Source organism: Lepidochelys kempii, chromosome 13 (genome assembly GCF_965140265.1).
Source record: "Lepidochelys kempii isolate rLepKem1 chromosome 13, rLepKem1.hap2, whole genome shotgun sequence".
Taxonomy (NCBI): domain Eukaryota; kingdom Metazoa; phylum Chordata; order Testudines; family Cheloniidae; genus Lepidochelys; species Lepidochelys kempii.
This window is the reverse complement of record NC_133268.1, coordinates 29248107-29273211: the sequence shown is the minus strand read 5'-3', so window position 1 is coordinate 29273211 and position 25105 is coordinate 29248107. Positions and strand designations below refer to the sequence as shown.

Sequence of the window (25105 nt, the reverse complement as noted above, 5' to 3'; positions counted from 1 at the left end):
TTAACACATACAGAGCGGAAATTTCAAGCTGCTTTCACAAAATAAAGAAGAGGCTGCTAAATTTACGCTGAAATTCAAGAGTGGGAGAGAGAGGATTCAGATAAATAGAGCCCTGCACAGATACAAAAATATGGATCCGCAGTATTTTACCTGTATCCACATCTGCACCCAGCAGCAACAAGCTGTTTCAAGCACTAGCGAATGAGGGGGATGGGGGGGGCGGGGTCTTGAAGGAAAGAGGCATCAAGAGGGTGGGGACTGGGAGTAAGGGGCAGCACAGGGGCGGGGTCTCGAGGAGACAGGACAGCGTGGAGGGAGGGCTGGGTGGAAGGGGCATTGCATCACATGCTGTTCCTGGGAGCTTGCGAGCAACACACAGCAGCAGCGCTGTGTTGCATCACAGTGGGACAGAGGAGTGAGGTGTTGGGGCCCTGCCCTCTCCAATCCCTGTGGCTAGGAGCTGGCAGGCTGGGCCCTGGACTGGGAGCACGTCCAATGTTGCCGGGCCGGGCCCTGGTGGGGACGCTGGCGCTGCCCGAGGGGCTCGAGCTGCTGGACAGGAAGCAGCGCAGCGAACAAGTGCTGGAGAGCCCCGACTCTGACCTGCCGCCCAGCCACTGGCTGTTGGCCCCAAGCACTTTGTGCCCCCTGGGCTGCCCAAGTCGCCGCCAGGGAGAAGAGCCCTGCGTGGTTGTATCCGCATCCGATCCACTATCTGCAAAAATGGTCCGCGTATGCGGGTATCTGCGGATTTGCAGGGCTCTTCAGATAAACTAGATAGAAAACAATGAGAGGTCACGAGAGAAATTTAAAACCATCCCAGGTGATGCTCAAAATTCCTTAAAACAATTGTTACAGTAAGTTCCTGGCATTAGTTTATGACTCAATATTTAGTCTGAGATACATTTAAAGACACCTATCAAAGGCTCTAGGCACCTTTGACCTACGTTTAACATACATACTCCAACTAGTACCCAAAACAGTAAACCCAGCATCCTTCCCAAAACCAGTGAGACAAGATACCCAACACCCACACTGTGCCCAAGAGACGGCCCTTAGCATACCCCTGCCTCTCCAAAAGCTCAGAAAAAAAGATGGACTTTGCAGCAAACCTAGGTTAACAGAATTAGGCTGTTATGGACTGGTTTACTGGCAGAAGGACCACTGGAAAATGAATTCCAAAGTCAGAGGCCCCTCAGATCACTCTGTCAGCAGTCCTTCAAAGTCACCAGTCCACAAATCCTAAAGTGGTAGGCCAGAAAAGCAATGCCCTACACTCAACTCAATGGCATTTCTGTTTGTATGCAACGCAATAACTTTGGAATTAATCAGATGCAATTTTCAAAAGTTTCAGGCATGAAAGGGCAGAACTGTTGATTTTGATGGGGGTTGGGGGAGAGACAAGAGAGAAAACCAGAAAAGCCTATTGCCACAAAAACCAGGGGTTTTGATTTTCACTAACACCAACAACAATAGGGTTCTGACCAGAGAAAGAGGGGCCTTGCTATAGTGGGGGAAAGGGCCCAGCTGGCTGTACAGCTTGGCCTATATAAGCAATTACGTATTCAACCCTCTAGTAAGTTAGTGCTTTTCATGACCCATTTGAATACTGTGGTAGAGTCCCAGATTCTAAGCTGTTGTTTTAATGAGGGTAGCAATATCTTATACCTCTATCTATACATTGCTCTCTTTCTTTAGTGAAAAGAAAAGGAGTACTTGTGGCACCTTAGAGACTAACCAATTTATTTGAGCATAAGCTTTCGTGAGCTACAGCTCACTTCATCGGATGCATAAAAGTGGAAAATGCAGTGAGGATGTTTTTATACACAGACCATGAAAAAATGGGTGTTTATCACTTCAAAAGGTTTTCTCCCCCTCCACCCCACTCTCCTGCTGGTAATAGCTTATCTTATAAGCTATTTGAAGTGATAAACACCCATTTTTTCATGGTCTGTGTGTATAAAAACATCCTCACAGCATTTTCCACTTTTATGCATCCGATGAAGTGAGCTGTAGCTCACGAAAGCTTATGCTCAAATAAATTGGTTAATCTCTAAGGTGCCACGCGTACTCCTTTTCTTTTTGCGAATACAGACGAACACGGCTGCTACTCTGAAACCTTTCTTTAGTGAGTCACCAACATGCTCCTGTCCCCATTGCGCAAGACTGAGCATTAATTGCACTTCAAGGAGTAGAAAAAGGGCCTGCTTATGAAATCAAATTTGTTCAGGGATATAAGCTTCTTTTCTTAGTAGTTCCTTTTTGCTAGTTATGGCAGGAGGGACGACACTCAACAACAAGAGGCTGGACAGTGTTGGTTGGTACCAACAGTGTCAACTTTCCTTTGTAGGAAAGCCTAAAGAGCATTGTAACCCGCTACACTTGAGTCAATTTACAGTATTGTGTAGTAGCTAGTTCAAAATAGAAGAGTGCTGTCAAAAATTGAGTCTTATATAAAGACCTTAATCCCAACAAACCAGAAATGGAAGGGGGGCGGGGAAGAATTGGAGATAACCCTATCTCCTTAATCTTGAAAGTCTATGAAGATTCTGAATGCAGTTTGATGCAGATTCCAGTTGGGATGCATAGCAGCAGAGAAAATACAGATCTTCCCCAGGGTGGACTACTTCCTGAGTGGATGGAGCAGGGAGGGGAAGTTCTTGGCAGGCTGTGAGGGTTTTTTTTTAACAGGGGCAGTGCCCCAAAATTAGACACCAGGAAAACACCAAAGATCTCCCAACTTAAATTGGAAAAAGATGGAAGGATTTCAACAGCGTTTAGGTATCTCACAAACTAGGACCTGAAGAGTGGGGGCAATGGATGCTCGAAAGCATATATAAACTGCACCAAATGCACTCACCGTGCGAAAACTTCTACAGATTCTCATTTCTAAGTCTCTCAATTCCAGGAGAAGTATATGCCACAACAAAGAGCACTTGCTGGAGAGTCTGGAATGGAAAGAACCTTTACTCAACTCAATACTACCAGCTGTTTTTAAGAGAGTTTCCAGAGCCCCCCTGCCATTACCAAGAAGGAACTAGTCACAAAAAAGAGTAGGAAGCAAAGCTTCCTAGAACCTGGAAGCGGAGGACTCAGTATCATCCACCGCAATGTGGTCTGTGAATTACACCTTGCAAATCTAAATTACTGTATTGAGCACTTCCATACTACGACAGACACTAAAATTTTTACATACAAAAAACATTAAAATTTACCATAAAAAGAACATTACAGTTGCTAATTCAAGCACTCAAGTTACGAAATGCCAGAATTAAGGTTTCCCATGCAACCTTCATTTGACTCCCTTGTGTGTATGCATTATGATACACTCTAATTACAGGATCGTAGTCTATTTTTCCCCCACAGCACCTGTCTCATTCAATTCACAGGATGGACTGTGTTCAGAGGCTTCCAACCTGCTAACCCTTATGCATATGATTAACTTTACTACCATGAGTGCTCCCACTGACCTGGGCATGTTGTGATAACTGGGCCTATAAATTTGCCCTAATTGTGAGCTCAGCCGTGAGGAGTATACATTCATAAAATGTCATAACCACCTATAACAACAAATGTTGATGGGAAAAAGTGAAAAAGCAAGACAGAAAAACTGAATTAGTCCAAACAAAAAAGGCCTACAGCTATAACTCAAGGACTGTTTTATGGAAAACAAGAGAAGTGTAGAAACAGAAATCAGTAAACCAAAACTAGTGTGTCAGAAATTAGGCCTAACTGGTGGACACCATAGTAAGTGGAATGGGCTATTCCACCCATCACTCCCTTTAAGGACCCAAAAGAAAGACTTTGGGGAGAAAAATTGGCTACTGGAGTGAGCTTCACCATCATGACTTACACCCCCACCATCTCTTGAGACCCCAGGCCTTGTTATCCTCATCCTGAAGGATGTCCTGACCAGACCAGGCCAGAAAGAGGACCCAGGTGACATTGCCACCTCTGCCAGCTCTGGCTGAAATCCAACTACTACCTGGGATGTGAGATTTCATTCCCTCCCGCCGTCCTTTTCCTTCCCAACCTTATTTCTTCTCTTTTCTCTCTCTCTCCTTCTGCCTTCTGTTTAATAAGAATCTGGCTTAGTCATCCAAGACTATATATTTTGCAACACTGCTGCAAGCCTGTGACCAGAAAGAGGCAGCTAAAAGTAATACCCTAAACAGCCTCATCCTGGTACAAGTTTGCCAAGTCTCCATGTGCCCATCCTAGACACTACAGAAATATTCCTACTGATACCCTTGCCAAATTTCAAGTTTTCTGTGACGAAGCTAGAGCTTCTCAACAAAATGGTTGTAAGATGTTTTTTCCTAACCTCATTGTGAGAAAAAAGCTGAACTGTTTTTGCTGAAGTTTTCCAACAAAATTCAGCCTGAAGCAGACATCTGGTATGAAAAATTTCAGCCCAAACATTAAGTTTGGCTAAGTTTAAGCAACTGAAAACATGGTCTTACAATGGAAAATGCTAGACAACCTTAACTAGAGGTGTCGCTACCAGCACGACCCATAATACATTAGATAGGAAGAACAGTACAAAACGAAGCAGCTAATTCCTGAGACTTGCTGAAACTTTGAGTGTTGGAAGCTGCATGCCCGCAAAATTGTTAGTAGAAAGGTTTCGGCTCACAAGCTATGCGGATCTCACAACACTGCTGTGGGGCAGAGGCTTACCCTGTGTAAGGTAATTACAACCAGGTAATTGCCACTCAAATACTTCCTGAACCTCCCTTCCCAGCTCTCTATAATCTAAGGCTAAATTTATACTAAGGAGTTACGTCAACCCAGCCACATCCCTGAGCAATGTAATTACGCCAACCTAACTCCTGGTGCAGACAACGCAGTGATGACAGAAGAAATCTTCCATCAACCATTGTTGCCAAGAAGGCCAATGGCATTTTGGGATGTGTATGTAGGGGCATTGCCAGCAGATCGAGAGACGTGATCATTCCCCTCTATTCGACATTGGTGAGGCCTCATCTGGAGTACTGTGTCCAGTTTTGGGCCCCACACTACAAGAAGGATGTGGAAAAATTGGAAAGAGTCCAGAGGAGGGCAACAAAAATGATTAGGGGACTGGAACACATGACTTATGAGGAGAGGCTGAGGGAACTGGGATTGTTTAGTCTGCGGAAGATAAGAATGAGGGGGGATTTGGTAGCTGCTTTCCACTACCTGAAAGGGGGTTCCAAAGAGGATGGATCTAGACTGTTCTCAGTGGTAGCTGATGAAAGAACAAGGAGTAATGGTCTCAATTTGCATTGGGGGAGGTTTAGGTTGGATATTAAGAAAAACTTTTTCACTAGGAGGGTGGTGAAACACTGGAATGCATTACCTAGGGAGGTGGTGGAATCTCCTTCCTTAGATATTTTTAAGGTCAGGCTTGACGAAGCCCTGGCTGGGATGATTTAGTTGGGGATTGGTCCTGCTTTGAGCAGGGGGTTGGACTAGATGACCTCCTGAGGTCCCTTCCAACCCTGATATTCTATGAACCTAGCTACCACCTCTCAGGGAGGCGGATTAACGATAACAGGAGAACCCCCTTCCATTGTTGTAATGAATGTCTACACTGCAACACTGCGGCTGTGACACCGCATTGGTATAAGGCCTGGTTTTACACTACAGTTAGGTTGACAAGGCAGCTTATGTTGACCTATGTCACTGTACACACTACAGCCTTGCTCCCGCTGATGTCAGTGCCCTACTACACTGGCAGGCATAGGGCTTATGTTGGTGTAGTTAGGGCGACACAGTGTCAACGTAAACGCTGCATTATTTACATTCGCTGTTGGCAAGAAAGCCAAAATTGACAAGTCCTGCTCCCCAGCTGGGTTACTGCCGGGTCTTCGCTCCAAACCAGGCTACCACCCAGGCTCCCAGCTTGGGCTGCCCCCACCCCAAGTCCCGGCTTGGAGCTCTGCTTCCCCCCCCCACCCCCCCAGCTGTATCAAGACTCCAGGCTCAAAGCCCAGCTCTCAGCTTCCCTGCTGGGAGCACAGCAGCTGACTGGACTCAGAGCGTAGCTCCCCACTTCCCAGCTGGGAGCGGGAAGCCCCAGGCAGCTTCCTCCCTTCCCCCCTCCTCCCCCCACCTGCAAGTGGGAAGGCAAGAAGCCCCAGATGGCAGCTGGGTTCGTGGTGGGTAGCTGCGCAGAGCTCAGAGCCCTGGCTCTCAGCCCCCCACACTGCCCCTCTTCAGTTGGTGGAAGAGCTCCTCGTGAGGATGCGCCCCACCAACAGAAAGAGGGCAGTGTGTACATCAGCCACCACAGTTATTACTGTGGTGGCTATAGGTCAACCTAACTTAGGTCAATTTAAGATTGTAGTGTAGACATGCCCTAACCGTAGACATAGCTTAAGATATCCATCTCTATGCATGGCTTCAGTCTTCTTCTTTTATACGGAAATAGCAACATTTATAAGTTAATAGGTCTGAAATCCATCTGAGGGCTTCAGGAACTGCAGAATACACCTTTGCTAATCTTCCTGGAAAGGAAAAGATGGCTCCATTAACTCATAGGGAGATGACTGTTTATCCCCACGATACTCCTTTCACAGACAGTGCACCTTTGGCCAGCTCATGAATGGCACCAACAAAACCACGTCCAGCCTCCTTCTGTAAGAAGGATCAGCATGATATGGGGCACTGAAAAGGGAGACAACCTCTCACCCAAAGAAAAGGGGTTCTTCGGTAGGATTATTCTACCCTCCTTCATCCCCTGCACATTCATGCAAAATTTAGACTGAGAATTCCACAATGAAGTTTGCCCCTGTTGTGTTGAGTTAGATGGGCAATCCGCTGCAGGAGAACCTGCTGAGAAATGCTTACAGAACAATGGCACACCTATTGTAATCAGAGAACATTCATACCCAGGCAGAGTCCACCACCACATTTCAAAACACTCTGGAGTCTCTTTATCCTAGAAATGTAGCCTCTTGGACATCACCATAGACCAGCAGTCCCCAAACTGTGGGGCATGGAGGAATGTTGGGGGGGGGGCACACAACAGAGCCTGGACCAGCCCCCACAGGGGGCGGGGATGGAGCAACACCCAGCCCCGCTCTGCCCTCAGCCCCCTGTCCCCAGCCCAAGCTCTGGTCCCACTTCCAGCCCCCTGGCCCCAGCCCCAGTTCCGGTCCCGACAGTGGCCCCTTGCTCCCAGCCGCAGCCCCCAGCTCCTGGCCCCTGGCAGGCAGGGGCACGGGCCAAGTAATGGGGGGGGGGGCGCGCCCCCATGACCAAAAAAGTTTGGGGACCATTGACAGATTAAGATAAACAGAAGTTCCAGGCTATGACTACCAGACTTTCCCTAGGGATGGGACTGTATTGCTTTCATCTGTTCTTCCAGTGAACACAGACATGTCTCAAGCAGGAACATTTTGGATTTTATTGTTTAATTGTACCCGAGGCCCATCATTCAACAAACAATCCACTGAATTTAGAATACATACTATGCACGCATGTGCATACAGCCCCTCTTGAAGCTTGAGCTTTCATATCAAGTACAACACTTATCAGCTACATCTGGTCAGCAATTTTAACAAAATGTTCTTTTCCATCAGAGAATGCTGATTCGCCAGAAGTGAAATACCTGTTTCTCTGCTCCAAGATGGAATTTTGGTCAACATCTGAGACACCCACCCCAGAATAGCCACTAGTTCTGTGGTTGAGGCATTCACCTGCAATGTGGGAGACCCAGACACAAGACCAGTCTCTGAATCAGGAAAAGCATCAGGTAAAGCAGGGAGCTGAACCTGGGTCTCCCACATCCCAGGTTAGGGACTTAACCACTGGCCTATGGATATTCAAGGACAGGAGTCCCTTGTTTTCACAAAAAAATTCCAAAAGGTGTTGGTTCATACTGATGCACAACACCGAGGTTTCAGCATTTGGCTTTGATTCACAAATAAGAATTTTTGCTTTCCACCTTGCCCTATTGTCAGCATCTAATTTAGGCTTGAGCTCCTTTGGGCGGAAACCTTGTCTCCATCTGTATACACAGTACAGTGCCAAGCACACTGACAGCACTTACCCAGCATGCTCTTCAGACAAAACAAAATCTTGTCAAGCTGAACTGAAGCTCCTGAGATAGAAAAAATTCCATCTCTAATTAGAAATCCGACAGGCATTCGATCCTGTAGATCCCCCCCACCCCCACAGTAGGGCTCCTTTCTCACTGAAGTACTTAACCCAAGGTAAGAAGCTTGTTCAAGAGGCTTACATTTCATGGCTTTCAAGCTCTAAATTTAGTTAACTAGTATATCAGAGCTGCGCGAGAGCTACAATACAGACACGTTTACACGCGAATCTGCTTATCGCACGGTAGCGCCATGCTTCCCAGTGCTACCTATTTAACACGCGAGACTCGTTAATACGCGGTACAGGAACTTGCTATGTAGCTCTACAGATTTGCTCACTAACTCACGGACATAGAAATCGACAGGAAGTACAGAGCGGAAATGTGTTGTACATCTTTACCGATATTGGTAAAGACATATCACGCACGCTTAGTCATGGTCACGCTAGAAATATATATATACACACACACACACACACACTACATTAGAAAATTTTAACCCTAGGCCTAATACTGCATAATGGCAGAGGGAAAGCATCAGCGTTCCTACACGGTAGAAGAAAAGCTAGCTGCAATAGATCAAGTAAGTAGCGGAGAAACCCAGGTCAAAGTTTCAAAAGATATTGGGACTGCCGAATCTACTCTCCGAGAATGGCTAAAAAACTAATCTAAACTGAATGGCTTTGTACAAAATATCGATTCGGCCGCGGGGCTTAAGCGAAAACCTGTGCGCTATTCAGCGAAACCCACAATAGACAAAGCCATGTGCACAGGGTTTGCTCGGGAAAGGCTGAAAGGAATGCCACTAAGTGGGCCAATTCTTCAAGCCCAAGTGACAAAATTTGGAAATTTAACGGGGGATGAATCATTCCAAGCCAGCAAGCGGTTTATAAGTCATTTTAAAAAGCGTCATGGCATAGCGCAGTAATCTATTTCTGGAGAAAGCCGATCAACCGATGAATCGGCCGCCAACGCATTTCCCGCAGAGTTAAAATCTATTTTACAAAATGAAGACTACCACGAAGAACTTTATAGTTGAGATGAAACATCTTTATTTGCAAAACTGCTACCTGACAAGACTTTAGCCTTTAATTATGAGACACAGAAAACAGCTGGATTTAAAAAGATAAAAGATTGTGTGACTCTTCCTTTTTGTAGTAATAAGACAGGCAGCCATAAGCTTGCCCCCTTCTCATTGGCCACTTTCATAACCCTCACTGCTTTAATCAACTCAATAGATCCAAACTGCCAGTAATATACGCTAACAGCAAAAATGATTGGATGACTGGTTCCACAACAGCTTTGTTCCAGCTGTTCGTAAGTATCTGCGGTTGAAGAAACTTGAAGCCAAAGCACTTTTGCTACTTGACAATTGTCCAGCCCATCCTCCAGCTGAATCACTGGTATCGAGCGATGGAAAAATTCGAGTGCTATATCTACCATTCAACACAACATCAAAAATTCAACCTTTAGACCAGGGCATTATTCACAATTTTAAGAACAATTATCGACGGGAGCGGATTCCGGCAATCGTGTCATGCACGTCTTCAGGCATTTCTGAATTCCTGAAACAGTTAAACATGAAGGAAATTATTTGTTTAGTTAAAGTTTGGGAAGGAGTAAAACAAAAGTTCATTGAAAACTGCTGGATGAAGGCTCTCGGCGATGCCTTTCCCATCAAAGACGGCTCAGACTCGGAAAACTCCAGCAGTGGCATCGATTCAGAGCCAGACTTCGAAGGATTTTCAGAAGACATCCTACAAACACGAACACGACAAAAGAGGATAAAGGTAAAATTTTCTTTCCAATGATAAAAGATTTTAGTTTGGATACATGGCTAGAAATCATTACCGAGTGAGTGGCTGAAGATGGATGAAGATTGCCTGACTTCAGAATTTCTGTCTGAGGAAGAAACATTAATGGGCTGCGAGGCTACGTCAGACTGCGAAAGTGATGGCAAGGATGTCGTTGAAAAAGTCAAAATTTCACCCACAGAAGCCGGTAGTGCTGTAGAAACTATTGTAAGATTTGTGGAGGAGCAAAATGCGGAAATATCGAAATCATTCATCTGTGGCAAATGACAGACTTCATAAGAAAGAAAAAAAAATGCGAGCCAGAAAGAGCAGAAAATAACTGTTTTTTCTAAGTGAATCAGAGACTCTTTTTTCAGCATGGCCCTCTTAACCCGCGGTCCATTAACACGTGGTCGTGACTGCTTGACTCCCGACATCCAAGCGTAAACGGGTCTGTACTGTACTTCCAAGAAGCCTGACATGAGTGGATACTAGCATAGAAGTAAGCTAGGAAGAAAAGAGTTTCAACATGTATGAGGGACAAATTTGAAAACAGTAACCTAAGAGGGAACATTACACATTGAACAATGACAAGAGCTCACTTTCTTTTGAGGGGACAAACTTTATTTTAAAAAAATACATTATGCCTGTACACTGTGATTGCTTCGCAGAAGTCCAATAGACCTCATGGTAACCTATTTTTAAAAGTTACAATCTGATGGTGAATTTGTTGCTGAAAGGAGGGATTGAGGTAGACAGTTTACATTTGAGAATCACATATTCAGTCAAGCTCAGCACAGCAGCATGAAAGAGGAGTATTTTCACCATGAATAAAGAACACTCAAGTGTAACTGGCATGTCTGAGCTAACTGCTAGGGCAGCTATGCCAGGAATCTAGAGTTTGTGACACTGGCTGGATACTCCATGACACCAATGAAACAAATTATTATTTTCTTTAATAAAAGGGTGACACACTGGCAATAAACTCTGTAATGCTAATTATTATTAAATATTTGTAATTACAATTCAGTTTACATATGGTAAGACAAAGTATACTTCTCAGTATGGTTAATAGTGTTAGGCCCCAAACCACTTCTGTCCAAGAATATTTAGTGTTACTGTAAAGCATGGAAGATACTCAGCAAAGTAGATACAGCTAAGGAGATTCCTTTAGCTTTGCAAATGTTTCAGTTCTCCTGCGCAAATAGGGCAGTTTCACTTAATAGCAGAAACCTGACATGATCCTGGGAAGGGACAAAGACAAGGAAATGAAGAAAGATGAAAGAGAAAACAAAAAGGGAACAAAAAGAAAAAGAGTACTTGTGGCACCTTAGAGACTAACAAATTTATCTGAGCATAAACTTTCGTGAGCTACAGCTCACTTCATCCCACAAAAGCTTATGCTCAAATAAATTTGTTAGTCTCTGAGGTGCCACAAGTACTCCTTTTCTTTTTGCGAATACAGACTAACATGGCTGCTACTCTGTAACCTGTCAAAAAGGGAACAGAAAGTGATGCCCCATCCTCACAGTCACCATGGTTTGGATAATGGGAACTAGAAAGAAGCGTTCTTCACCCTAATGCCTAGTGAAGAGAAGGAAGAGAAAATTCCTCACTTAACTACAATGGAGTGGAGACTACTCCTTTGCATCTGTCTTGCAAAATGGGGAGAGGGCACACTCCCACAGTGGAAGAACCCTCAGGGAAGTCTTGCATGGTAGACGAGAAAGACACCAGGCTACCTATTATGTAGCTGCCAGAGGGCTTTCCCCCAGTCTAGTAAGCACCTAGTAAAGTGTTTCAAAACCAGCTTTTTCACCAATACAGTTGCAATATGCAACTGAACCAAGAAACAGATCATTTTTTCCATGCAGACAGACACTGCTTTAGACAGTTGTGGTAAGCTGAGTTGTTTGGAAAGAGAGGTTCTAAACTTCCTTGGGAATATACCAGTGGTGAACAAAAGGAAGTCCATATGAATACATCACTGTATGAAGGACACATGGCTAAGTAAATAATGTACATAGAAAACATAAGAACTTCAAAGCTAGAAATCTGATACATGAAAGAGAATAAAACCCAGTGTACGCTAAAGTCGCAGTTTATCATTTTCCTTAATGTACATGCATCTCATGTGAAGTAGGGCTCACTTTAGAATAAAGCACAAATTGTTTTTCACCTGGAACAAAAGTTTGGGGAGTGTCCCAACTAGATATAAACCAAAGTAGTTAATATATACAAACAGGCAATCAATTAACCCAAGTTAAAAAAATTCTAGCACACACATCCCTATGTTAAGTGAGGCGTTACTGTATCTCCTTCCAGCAGCCCAAAGGAGCACATCCCTCTATGTGTGCTAGAATCTCAATGCACACGCATCACTACTAATAACCAGAGTTTGAAAAATGTACCAGCCATCTGTTGCCAGAGGACTACACCCAATAGGAACAGACCAATATCAAAGGAGGAGTCTGTAGCAAGGTCCAGGGACAATGCCCTGATATAAAGCCCAGATGCCACCCTCCAGGCCATGGGAAAGGTGCTATAATGATGCCTAGTTCAACTCAGAAGACATTACTAACCAGACAAGCAATCCAAGCACTGCAAGGTATAACGACAGATACCTCTGTCAAAGCATCTGCCCAGGACAGGGTTTTAATGTGCAAGAGGTTTTTACCCTGTGTCCATTAGTCATTATTGCACTTTTCAGATTCAGTGATAGGATGCTAACAAAGGCAATACTATCTGTCCTCTTTCCTTGGGTAATAAAGTCCTCACTCTTACCCCCCTTTCTCCCCCGACTCCCACACAAAAATTAACGGCAAGTGAGAACATAAGAACAGTCATACTGGGTCAGACCAATGCCCCATCCAGCCCTGTATCCAGTCTTTGACAGTGGCCAACGCCAGAGGCAAATGTACAGAATAGGGCAATTATCTAGTGATCCATACTATCGGCCAGTCCCAGCATCTGGCAACAGAAGTTACTTCTGCTAATTTGAAGAAATCTCTCTAGCACTGCCCCAATATTTTGAAAGGGAGAGAAGGAATTATGTGTCAATCTCTCTCTGGGTTTGCAATATGCTTTGCATTTTCCCTTATCTAACTTTAGCTGGTGGGTCCATTATTCTGTATTTGGTTGAGTCTACCTTGGCTTTGCATATTTCTACTGAGGTGATGTCATCTGCTAATGTGCAGATTTTGTACAAGCATCTGCACCAATCCAGATTGCTGGCTGGTTCTTCTTTGCAGTTGTTTTGGTTTAGGTCTTGGTCTTGTGATTTTGGTAATAGCCTCTGGCTAATGGATTTCTAGTAAATGAGAAGTCAGCTCCCTTCCCCTGCCACTCCTTTGGGCTGCTGGAAGGAGATACAGTAACGCCTCACTTAACATCGTCCCAGTTAATGTTGTTACGTCGCTGATCCATTAGAGAACATGCTCGTTTCAAGTTGCGCAACGTTGTTTGGCGGCCGCCTGCTTTGTCCACTGCTTGCAAGAACAGCGGCCTGTTGGAGCTAGCTGGGGGGGTCTGGGACCAGGGTGGGCCAGTAGCCCACCATCAGCTCCCCTAAGTTTCCTGTGCGGCAGCCACCCAGCAGGCTCTCAAGTGCCAGGCAGTTCAGGTGTCGCACCCCGCACTGTTGTGTGCTGCTCCGGCCCTCTGCCTTGGAACTGCTCCTGGGAGCTCTTGCTTGCTGTGCAAGGGGTGGGGGTGGAGGTGGAGAGAAGAGGGGTGCTGATGTCAGGGTGTCCCCCTCCCCCTGTACCCCATCTCCACAAAGCCAGGGGAGGGGACGGGGGGGGACATGACAAGGTTCAGGATGGAGGGAACTTGCTGGCAGCAGCTGCTGTCTCAACTTGCTGATATACTTAAAGGCAGTGTACTTAAGAGTGGGGTCAACGTATTTAAATGGGCAATGCGCACGTCTCTCTCACACACACACACACCCCCACACCCCTCTGTCTCTCTCTCACATGCACCACCCGGCACTTTGGAAAGTGGAGGGAGTGGTGCGCTCCAGTGGGATAGCGTGGGTTCATCATCACATTCAGTTTCCGCAGTTTCCGCAGGCTTCCGCCCGCCCACTTCCTGGATCCCAACAGGACTACTTTACTATAGCCATCTGGCCTTGCCTTGTCACACCCCATATTGACTGGGTACATATCACCTCAGGACAGGATGCAGAGATAAAGTTCCTTGACACCTTAAATGACTGCTTCTTGGAGCAGCTAGTCCTGGAACCCACAAGAGGAGAAGGTCCAATTCACCACAGATCTCTGTTACGGAATGGGTTTTTGTTTTGGTTGTTAACCTATACTAGGTTGGACCTGTGAACCCCGAAAAGCTTATGCCACGAAAGCTCATACCCAAATAAGTCTGTTAGTCTTTAAAGTGCCACCGGACTCCTGGCTGTTTTTGTGGATACAGACTAACACGGCTACCCCTCTGATATATGATGTGCAGCTTGAGATGAGAAGGTCCTGCATGGCAAGTGAATGTGGTTTCTCAGGGAGTGTAACTAGACAAGACAGCATCCATTAAACTAGACAGTCCAATTCTCAGTTAAAGGAGCTATGACTATCACATGCTTTAACTGGCATTACAGAGGAAAGAAGTTTAACTGAAGTTAAAGCATAACTACACCAGATGAAAACTAGAGTCATCCACACACTATAGTCACCAAGCTTTAGAACTTTTAAACACTTGTGCTAGTTTTAATACTGGGTTACGTACAGCGGAAGTATTGAAGGACCTCTCTCTCAAGGTACTATTTTGCTTTACTTTAGATATTACAAACAAACTTGAAGGTATGTGTAAGGATTTTCAGGTCTTCCATGTTTTTCATATTCTGCAGAGGATTTCAACCAGAAAGCAGACAACCTGCACTATTATGGAGGACGTCCCAACTTAATGGCACGTGCTAGGCTGAAAGAAATTCAAAATGGTCAGCTTTTATTGCCAGCTACCTGTACATTGTTCTACATACCACACCTAATCAAATATTAGCTCTGTGTTTCCAGACAGTGTAAAACTGAAAGCATAAAAGTACAGCTTCATTTGAAAGCTAACAAGCAGAATATATTTAGAGAAGACTGTAGTTAAAACACAGAGCTATAAAATACCTCAGTCATACAGCCCACCCAGGATTGTTCATCATCATTTCCCTTGAGATCATTCCAAAACCTGATAACTCAGTCACGAAGCTTTTCCCCCACTATTTCGTCTAAATAAATCTATTCCTGTTTATTTCTAAACTATGTTCAGCACCGTGTGCTTTCAAAAGAGGCGTTTTAAGAACAAAGTTATACATTTCCTTTTAATTTCATCCCATTCTTCCTATTTATAATACCCCAAAGACTATCACTAGTACTTGCAGCTTTCAGATGATCTGAGACAGCCGCCCAACCTTAAAATATTTACTTAAAATCAAGCCCTTGATCAGCTTTGTTCCTCTTCTCGGCACTCACTCCAATTTGCTAATGCATCTGTTAAAGTGCCCAGAAATGGATGCTGTATTCCAGGTGCAATCTGTCATACGGAGGGGATTATCCCATCCTCTGCTCTGTGACGGGGCCACTGTGTTTGCACTCAAAACTGTACTTTCTTTGCAAATACATTTATCTGACTGTCTGCTATCACCCTGAAGTCTCTTTCAGCCATTCCTGCTTCCCATGTTCTTCCCTGTCAGCGAATCTTTTCAGATTATCCCCCAGCGTCCCATGTTTGTTAATGTGCATTCCCTCCTTGTCATTTCCTATCCCTGCTTCTATTATCTCTAGTTCCCAAAAGATGGGCACCTAACCATCCTTTAACCATTACACCTTGCACTGGAGAGTGAATCCTTCGGCCACGATCCTGAAACTGTAGCACTTGTATAAAAAAAGGTTAGTGTGGTAATGATGCATCAAACATAGATTGGAAGCCTTTTAGAAATGCCAAGTCTCCCATTTTTCCAGTATTTCACCTGTCAGCTTTTCAAACACTGTCTTCTACAAATTTAAGAGAAGACTGTAGAGCTGATGGTACTAATTAACAAAATTAAGGTTGTTTAATTATCTCAGATATGCTTTTCCATTCTTTAAAAATTCCACATTATTAAAAATAAGGAATCTTCAAACTTTTTGAAGGTTTGTTTGTTTTTTTTTAAACTTGATATGCTCTAAGCATTTTATCTGGAGGGAAAAAAAAAAGGGAATGTTGATGTCTGTGCAACTAATCATTTAAATCCTTTACTCAGACTAGTTCGTATTCCTTGGCAAGCACTCACTGGAAAACTGCCAGAGGAGTGCTATTCTTTATTTTAGGGAGTGCCCAGTCATCTCAGTGGACTAATTTAGTTGTAGTTTTCCAGTCACTAACAACGACAATGTCAGCTTGGCTGTTTTTCCTCAATACAACTTTCTCTCTACAGAAAGAGCTACAAGTCGACTGAAAAGGTGAACAAGACCACCCACTTCAATTTACCACTACACAGAGTAACAGAAATACTAAATCAGGATTACACAGTAATTTTAAGTGAACAGGGATGAATTGCTCGTCCATAAATAAATTGTAAATGTCTTGATTACAGCAGAGATTATTTTATTGATAACGATATAACTGGGACTCCAGTAGGGCAGCTCAACCAACATATGAGAGCATTAAACCTACAAGAGACTTTCCAAATTCTGTTAAGATTACATGTAATATATCCTTCGGTCTTTTAAATATCAGAGGGGTAGCCGTGTTAGTCTGTATCCACAGAAACAACGAGGAGTCCGCTGGCACCTTAGTCTTTAAAGGTGCCACCGGACTCCTCGGTCTTTTAAAGAGTTACATGTTTATAGCACTCCATTAATTTTTACTATTACTTGAGAGGCAGCATGATCTAGTGGCTAGGGCACTGGACTGGGATTCAGGAGACAAGGGCTCTCTTCCCAGCTTTGATACTGACCTACTGCATGACTGTTGGCAAGTGACTTCACCTCTCTGGGCCTGTTTCCCCTTCCACCCTCTGTCTGCCATGTCGATTTAGACTAATATCTTCAAGGAAGGGACTGCCTTTTACTACATGTTTGTACAGGCACTACCATAATGCAATGCTATATTTTCTTTCAAAAGTTACTTTACTTTAGAAAAGACTATGAAAAACCCATGCCTCTCATGCTCCTGTATGCAGAACTGCCCATGTATCCTATACTATTGCATGTCAGATTCAAGATGGTAGCCTCTTACTTTTAATTATACAAAAGATTCTTTTTAAAATATTAGCAACGTACTTTTTACATTTACTTATACCGAAAGTATCATATTATGCTGCAGTTTTCATTATTATAAGCAGCTCAGTGCCTGAACATTTTAGGAGATTTCTCTTTTGCTGGATTGCCAATCACAGATGTGCCTGAGCTGATGCTAACCCACTATCACTGAAGAGTCTGCCTTTCAAGATGAATAATGGATCCAATATTGCAGCTGCTCCTCATGTGGAAATCCCACTAAAGACAATAGGGTTTGTGTGTGCACAGCAGCTACAGAATATTGCCCTTAATTACAGTAGCCTTCAGTATTGAGCAGACTGTGATAGTTTGCAGAAAAGGCCAATGATATTTAGACATTCTAATGCTCAGAACAAGGCAAGTATGTTTTCTCTAAAGAAAACAACCCCATCCATTGGTTAGTTTACCTTTCAATCCCTGACTGTTCTTTCACAGGATAGCAAAATTGGAAAGTTTACTGCCTTGAAACAACTTCTTGTGCCCTTTTCACAAACCAGAACTGTGCACAAGCGATGGCTCTTTCCGTCGCTGCAGCGAGGTCCTCCTTCAGACGGGGAATCAGCAAACAAGCAGGTGCTGCACCTCACCGCACTCAGATATATTCGTGTCTTTAGCGTAGCCCCATTTGATCATAGAAGGATCACAGAATACCAGGGTTGGAAGGGACCTCAGGAGGTCATCTAGTCCAACCCCCTGCTCAAAGCAGGACCAATCCCCAATTTTTGCCCCAGATCCCAAATGGCCCCCTCAAGGATTGAACTCACAACCCTGGGTTTAGCAGGCCAATACTCAAAGCACTGAGCTATAGACTTTGATCTGCTTGTTTGCATGCACAGGCGGTTCAGGCATCGCCACGTTGACCAGTCTGTACCGGCCCCTCCGGGAATGTCCTCCTAGGGTTCCAGATCTATTTCAGCACATCCAGTTGCGCGTAGTCTTTCATTCCATAACCACAGACATGCCTTGCCAGCTGGCATATCCAAAGGCACTACACTGGCTATAAAACTCTTGTGATTTAAGGCATTTGATTGCTCCTATGTGACCGCATAATGGATGCCTTGGATCTTCCATCTGCCGTGATCTTTTCCTTTGGCTTGCTATCTTCCTCCTGATATCAGGTGGTGCAATGCCAGCCAGTACCGGTTATCCTTTGGTGTCGGCTTTAGACATCCTGTTATTCCATGACAACTGTCATTTAGAACAGGGTCCAATTTCTTAGCATGGATGGATCATTCCCACACTGGACATGCATACTCTGCTATGGATTAGCACAAGGCAATAACAGTGGTTCACAAAGTAACTGGATTGGCTCCTCACTTTGAGGTGACCAATTTTTGGAAGATGTTGTTACGGGCATCTTGAAACTGACTAAAGTTTTCCCTTTTTACTCACTTTTGTGCATACTAAATAAAGTAATAGTATAAGAGTACTAACATCCAGCACTTATTTCATAGCACTTCTAGAGCAGGGTATAGCCATCAGGCATGCTCTCCCTTCTGCCATGCATAAGCACATCCCCAGGCTTCCTATGCCCACAATCCTGAACAGGCAGCAATCTACCAACAACAACTGCACTGGGGCCAGCCAGGTCCTTTCACCAGTAGGAAGAGCAGCCTGAAGAGGAAGCCGTCAGAGGCCTCAGGCTACAGCCAAGCAAGACTACAAGGGAGTCTCAGATGCTCCTCTGTCTGTAGCCCGATCCCTCCCTTTTGCATGAACTTGCATGAGGCTGTTGATTGGCAACAGAAATAGTGCTTTTTGAGTGGGTGAGGTGGATGTGAAGAAACTTCCCTTTTTTAAAGGGCCAATAATACTTGAACAGGGCTGAGAAGACTGTTTAGAAGAAAAAAAAATTGTAGGTGATGCTGGGGGGAGAGGAGAAGAGATTTGTACAGAGTATTGATAATATGTATACTTTTAAAGAATTAAACATTTTCTTTTGGAGTGAGGGATTTGATATAAGTGGATAAGAATGGCACTGTCAGCTTGGAGACTATTACCAGGAGCAACAGATCATATGGCATGGGTAGAGAATGGCCTTTTGAACGTCATTCCAACGGTTTCAGCTAGACCATGGCAGTCCTGTAGGGTTTAAGACCAATTTGATAGCCTGCTCTCAGAGACTGCTGAGGGAGCATAAGTGTGTTGCCAATAGACCACCGTGAATGACCTAGTTGGACTTTCAATAATGATGGAAAAAATGTCATTGTAGAGAGGCCCCTAGGCAACTTGGTTTCACCCTCACATTACACCATTGTTTACAGATGATTTGCACCAGATAAAAGAAGAGGAGAGACTGTTAGAACACTGGTAGGGGAGTCTCGTTTTGAGTTTGATCAATTGCAACTAAATGTTTCAGGTCTTATGCCATGACTGTACAGAAGGCAAATAAAGGTCTATTGGCAGAAGCTATGGTGGAGGAAGAGTTGCATACAGTGGAAATGTTCTGATGGGTTGATAATTTATCAATGTTCCTTTACTTTGTTAGCACCCACTTTTTCTTGCTGTGAGGAATTTTTTACCCGAAGACGACCTGTTTCAAACTGAGGCAAGTCTTAAGACAAATACAGAGTCTTTTCTGTTTGAGTTTCTGGCACTACTTTGCTCTATGTCTCTATTATAGAACCTTACTAATGCAGCACAATGGATTGACCTAGTCTCTTACTGGTGATTGGTGCCTGCCCGCATGAGGGCTAACTGGCTGAATCTCAATCCAGATAAGATGGAGATAATGTCAGTAGATTTGAGAAGTAGCCAGGAAGAACTGAAAGGAATTATATCAGCACGCTTGCTGAGAGAACGTGACACGATTTGTTACAGAATGTCCATAGTTCAGGGGTCTGGCGAGACGCAAACTGCTGTTAGATATTAAGGTGCCAGCTGCAGCCAGACAAGCTTTTCCATCTGTTCCTGGTAAAACTAGAACAACTGTATCTTCCAGATGCAGCTCTTGCAACATTTATCTGTGCCTTTGTCACTTTTAGACTAGGCCTCTATATTGTTTCTTATGCGGGGCTGGATTTTGAGATTGCCCAGAAACTGAAGCTAGTGCTGAATACAGGAATCTATTTACCAATTAGAGCTTCATGTGGAGACCAAATATGAGATGCTCAAGGAAGGTTACTGCCTGACTCTCAGGATCTAGATGGAATCGGAGGTGTTGGTTTTGACTCCTATAGCTCTAAATGGTTTAGGTAACCAGGTCCTGAGAGACTGCCTGTCCCATTGCTGTACTGCCTCACCCACCGTCAGTGGAGGCAGTTGACATGGAGCTTCTCTGCTATGAACAGGAAAGAATGACCCCTGTGCTTTTATCCTTGACTTTAAAATTCATCTCCACTCTTGGGTTGTCAGAGCCCAGCTCAGTTAGCCTTCCATATACCTGCAAAGCCAACCATTTCTCTCAGGCATCTAGGAGTGGATGAATTGACCATCTGGGGAGGGGAGGGAAGGATAGCTGAGAAGCCTGCTCAGATGAGGGCTTAAGAACTAAATGAACTAAGAGTCTATTGGGAAATATTTGTAATACTTTGATAACATGGAATTTTAACTGATTACAAGGCACCTAAAGATTGTTTTTATAAGCAGTAAATAAGTGTCCAAACAAACAGAACAGGAGTCACACCCAAGTGCTTTACACATGGACTTCCCACAGAAACAGAGGAGAAACTCAGACGGTATATTAGAACAGCGATTACTCCCTCCCTCCGCCTGTTTGGTGAACTGAACTGTTTGGTGAAGTCTTTCACACAATAAGTGAAAACCCATGAGTTTAAAAGAGCAGCAACATTTGCCACAACACAAAAGAAATACATGCCAGGTTGAAATTATGACACTTGCTTGAGTATCTCCCAGCAAGTGTACACAGGTACGTGGCATTTAACACTGCACCACTAAAATCATTTTTAATGCCATAGTTAAATTCTAATCCTATGCCAGTTACACAGTTCATAACCTGTCAGGCAATTAAATTGCTCCCTCAATCCAAGTAATTTAATGAAGTGTTCTTGTGGCCACTTAAGCACTTGGAGCTCTCAGCCTTCAGCTTTAAGCCTCTCAATGCAGCCAAGTCATGCTGAAAGCATTTCAGAAAGTCAGTTTTATAAAAGGAGCAAGGCAGCTAGCAGAAAGATTCTGACCAAGTATTGTGGGTAACTGCACAGGTCTAGTCTCTCTCACACTCACACACACACTTTATACAAGCATTGACAACAAAAAATGCACTAATGCGGTCATCAGCACTTCTCAGCTATGTGCAGAAACAAGGGCTAAAGTGAAGCTGTACAGATATCTAAAGTGACAGAACACCTTACTGTGCATTATTTTATTATATGCACACCTGAACATTTACTTAAATCTGTATAACATGAGATTAGTTGTGGTGAACACAGCACAAGATATGACTCAGACCCCAAATGTATTACAAATATGAAACGATCTGTGGAAATAAAAACTCATTTTAAAGAAGCCAAGGTTAAATTAATATGTTAACAAAATATAAAGAAAAGCAAAAGCTGGTGAAAAGTCATTTTGCTCAGATTGGACAATACCCTGGACAGGTCAAAAGTGCCTAAACACAAATACCCATTTCCACTGAAATGATCTCTCGTCCCACTCCCCTCCCAACAGCAAGGAAGTTAAGTGTAGAGGCCATGTCTCATTAACCAACGCTCAGTGAACCTTTTTTGCGGGTATTTCTACTTGGGGGAGGAGGAAGGGCTTGCCAGAATAAACAAATTCTCAGTCTGCAATATCCATATAATTCTTCATATTTCCCTCCAAAATAAATGCTACTTTCTTTGTAGCAATAGCCGCTTGCCATCCAGCACCTATGCACAGCTTTCCAAAACAGAAGACACAGAGTAAGCAAAGTCCCAGTGAAGAAACAGACGTCGTTCTCAATAGTCCACGAGACCAACAGTGAAAACAGTGATTTCAAACAGTCAAGATCAGTGTTATTTTAATAGAACACACAAACGGGCTTCCTACTCGACAGGTGCAGAACCAGAGTTCTGCTCAGCACTAAAGTCACCAGGTCATGTGTGCCAACTGAATCAATAATGGGCTTAACATATTAAATCATAATTCCATACAGGGCTTCATTTCTCTTCAGAACAGAGAGCTACCCATCCCTACCTCCAATCAAAATGCTGCTGCAGAACAGCATTTCTATATTGTGGGAAATTTGCCCTTCTCCTCCAGTTCTTTTACACAAATACCCTGGTGGCAGGGAAAGAGAAAGCAAGTCACAAAAAATAAGTTCATTCTCCTCACTACAGGTGATGCTTAGGTTCCTAGTGCTGACAGCTTGCAATGCTAGACGGACCCAGAAAGCAGACAGGGGAGAAAACCTAGTTCTTGGAAGGCCCAAGAACTAATTAGATAAGTGGTTGAGAGTTTGGGGACACGGAGGGTCGCTTCTTCAGTTGCTGCCACTAAATAAGAACTCAGCTACAGTTTTCACAAAAACAACAAGGAGTCCGGTGGCACCTTAAAGACTAACAGATTCATTTGGACATAAGCTTTCGTGGGTAAAAAAAGCCCACTTCTTCAGATGCCTGGAGATACAGATGTCTCCATGCATCGGAACAATAGGGGCAACGGATAGCTCAGTGGTTTGAACACTGGCTTGCTAAACCCAAGGTTGTGAGTTCAATCCTTGAGGGGACCATTTAGGGATCTGGGGAAAAAATTTAGGGTTGGTCCTGCTTTGAGCAGGGGGTTGGACTAGATGACCTCCTGAGGTCCCTTCCAACTCTGATATTCTGTGATCCCATGAATGCAAGTGGGTTTTTTACCCACGAAAGCTTACGGCCAAATAAATCTGTTAGTCTTTAAGGTGCCACTGGACTTCTCATTGTTTTTATGGATAAAGACTAACATGGCTACCCCTCTAAAACCTCTGACACTAGTTACAGTTTTGCTGTTCAGCAGTTGACTTTTCCTCTACTTTCCACATAGACCCACTAGAGCAGCTGTGGTGAGGCCCTCCAGACAACCTATATGCTGAAGATATACAGTGTTGTCTTAGCCATGCCGGTCCCAAGATATTAGAGAGACAAGGTGGGGCAGGTAATACCTTTCATTGGATCAACTTCTGTGGGTGAGACACAAGCTTTCAAGCTTCCACCTAACTCTTCTTTACCCACCTTGTCTCTCTATACACTGAAGAGTCCACCAAGGGGGGAACCAGAGGCCTCCCAACCAGGCAAGAGTCTTCCAAGTGGGCAGATGTAAAGTAGCCAGGAGAGAATTTAAAAACCTACAGTCCTGGCGATGGTGAACTTGAATCCTGCATCCAGCAGGAGAATCAGAGACCTTCACTTCTGGCGCACACAAAACCGGAGCGCAAAGCCCAGGCTTCTCCCAGCCCAGGCGAGATTTTGCGATCTCCACGAAGGCTCGAGGCCAAGCAGAGCCCAGGCCAGAGCAGCACGACCCCAGGCTGGGAGCGGGGAAGGAAGTGTCGGTGCCCTGCCGAGCGGCTGCTCCGGAACAGGCCTCCAAGGCTGGCCCTTGCGCCAGGCCAGGGACAGGCAACTGGGGAAGCTCGAGGCAGGAGGGCTCGGCTGGCCGCCGCCGCCCCGGACCCCACGAGCTGGGGGAGCCCAAGGCCCCTCTGACAGGTCTCCAGCGGCGGGCCTGCCCCTCCGCCCGAGGCGGTTCCCCCCGGCCTGCCGCCGGCGCTGACTCCCTCCAGCGCCCAGCCCGCCTGGGCCCGCCCCGTGCGGGGACCCGCGGCCTCCTCAGCCCGCCGGCGCCGCCGCCCCCCACCCGGCCCGGCTCGGCCCGGCTCGGCCCGCGGTACCTGCGCCCCCCGGGTCAGGCCCCGGCCGCTCAGCTGCCCGTGCCGGAGCTGGGCCAGGATGTTGGCCGCCCCCCTGCGGGCTCCGCGGCGGCCGCCCCCGCCGGACCCCGAACCCCCCGCCGCCGCCATGGCCGCTCCTGCCGCTCGGCCTCGGATCGGACGGAGACAAACAGGAAGAAGCGCCCCCCGCCGCCTCCAGCGCTTTGTACGGAGCGGCGCAGGGCCCTCCCCACAGCGCCAGCCGCTGGGCCCCGGCCGCACTGCACGGCCGGGCGGAGCGAGGGGCGGTGCCTGTCCGCCCGCCCGGGGGCCGCTGGGAAACGTAGTCCCGACCCAGCCTGGGAGGGGACATGGCGCGCATGCGCACTAGGACAGCCTATAGGCAACGGGTGCTCGGTTGTGCAGGGGTCTGCCTCCAGATTCCAACCTAGAGCTGTAGGGTGGACAGTACAGGGCAACTCACAATGCCATCCTCACTGCAATCCCACCCTCATTGTAACACCACAACACCACCCTCACTGCAACAACACAATCCAAACCACTCTGCAATACATCACACAACACTGCAAGTCACTACAGAGCACTGCAGTACAACACCCACACACCGTACTGCAACATAGTGCACTACACAACAGAATGCCACAAAACACACAACTCAGACTGCTGCTCAGGACACTGCCTAATTGCAAAACCTCATAAACACTACAAAACAGTAAAATAAATTGCAACGCAACACAGCCAGACATTCATAACCACACTGCAACACAGGGCACAACATGTCATAGCACATTCCTGCACTTCACAAAACCACTGAACAACACAGCAACCCACATCACACGATCCTGGGTGGGGTGGGCCAGGGCTCTGAGGTGGCACCGAGCATTCTCTCTCTCAGGTGTTTGGCTGCCTGATTCTTGTTCACACACTTAGGGTCTATCTGATCGCCATATGTGGGGTTAGGAAGGAATTTTCCCCAGGGCAGATTGGCAGTGACTTTGGGGAGTTTTGCCTTCCTTTGCAGAGTGTGAGTGCAGGTCATTTGCCAGAATTATCTGGGTAGATCTCATTTAATCATCTCTGTCCCACGATAGGGGCCTCGGGCACTGGTAAACTTTGTCCCCTTCTGTTCTCAGCTTGGGGCACATCACAGTCTAGGCTCCTGTGG

At 45.4% G+C, this 25105-nt stretch overlaps 1 protein-coding gene across 1 annotated transcript in view; it reads right to left on the bottom strand.

Moving 5' to 3' along the window:
* Window positions 1–24069, bottom strand: part of TRPC4AP (transient receptor potential cation channel subfamily C member 4 associated protein) — a 70377-nt gene extending 46308 nt beyond the window's left edge. The window contains exon 1 of the mRNA XM_073309576.1: window positions 23941–24069. Coding sequence (XP_073165677.1) covers window positions 23941–24069 — 129 coding nt within the window. The remainder of the gene's footprint in view (window positions 1–23940) is intronic.
* Window positions 24070–25105: the final 1036 nt, after the last annotated feature.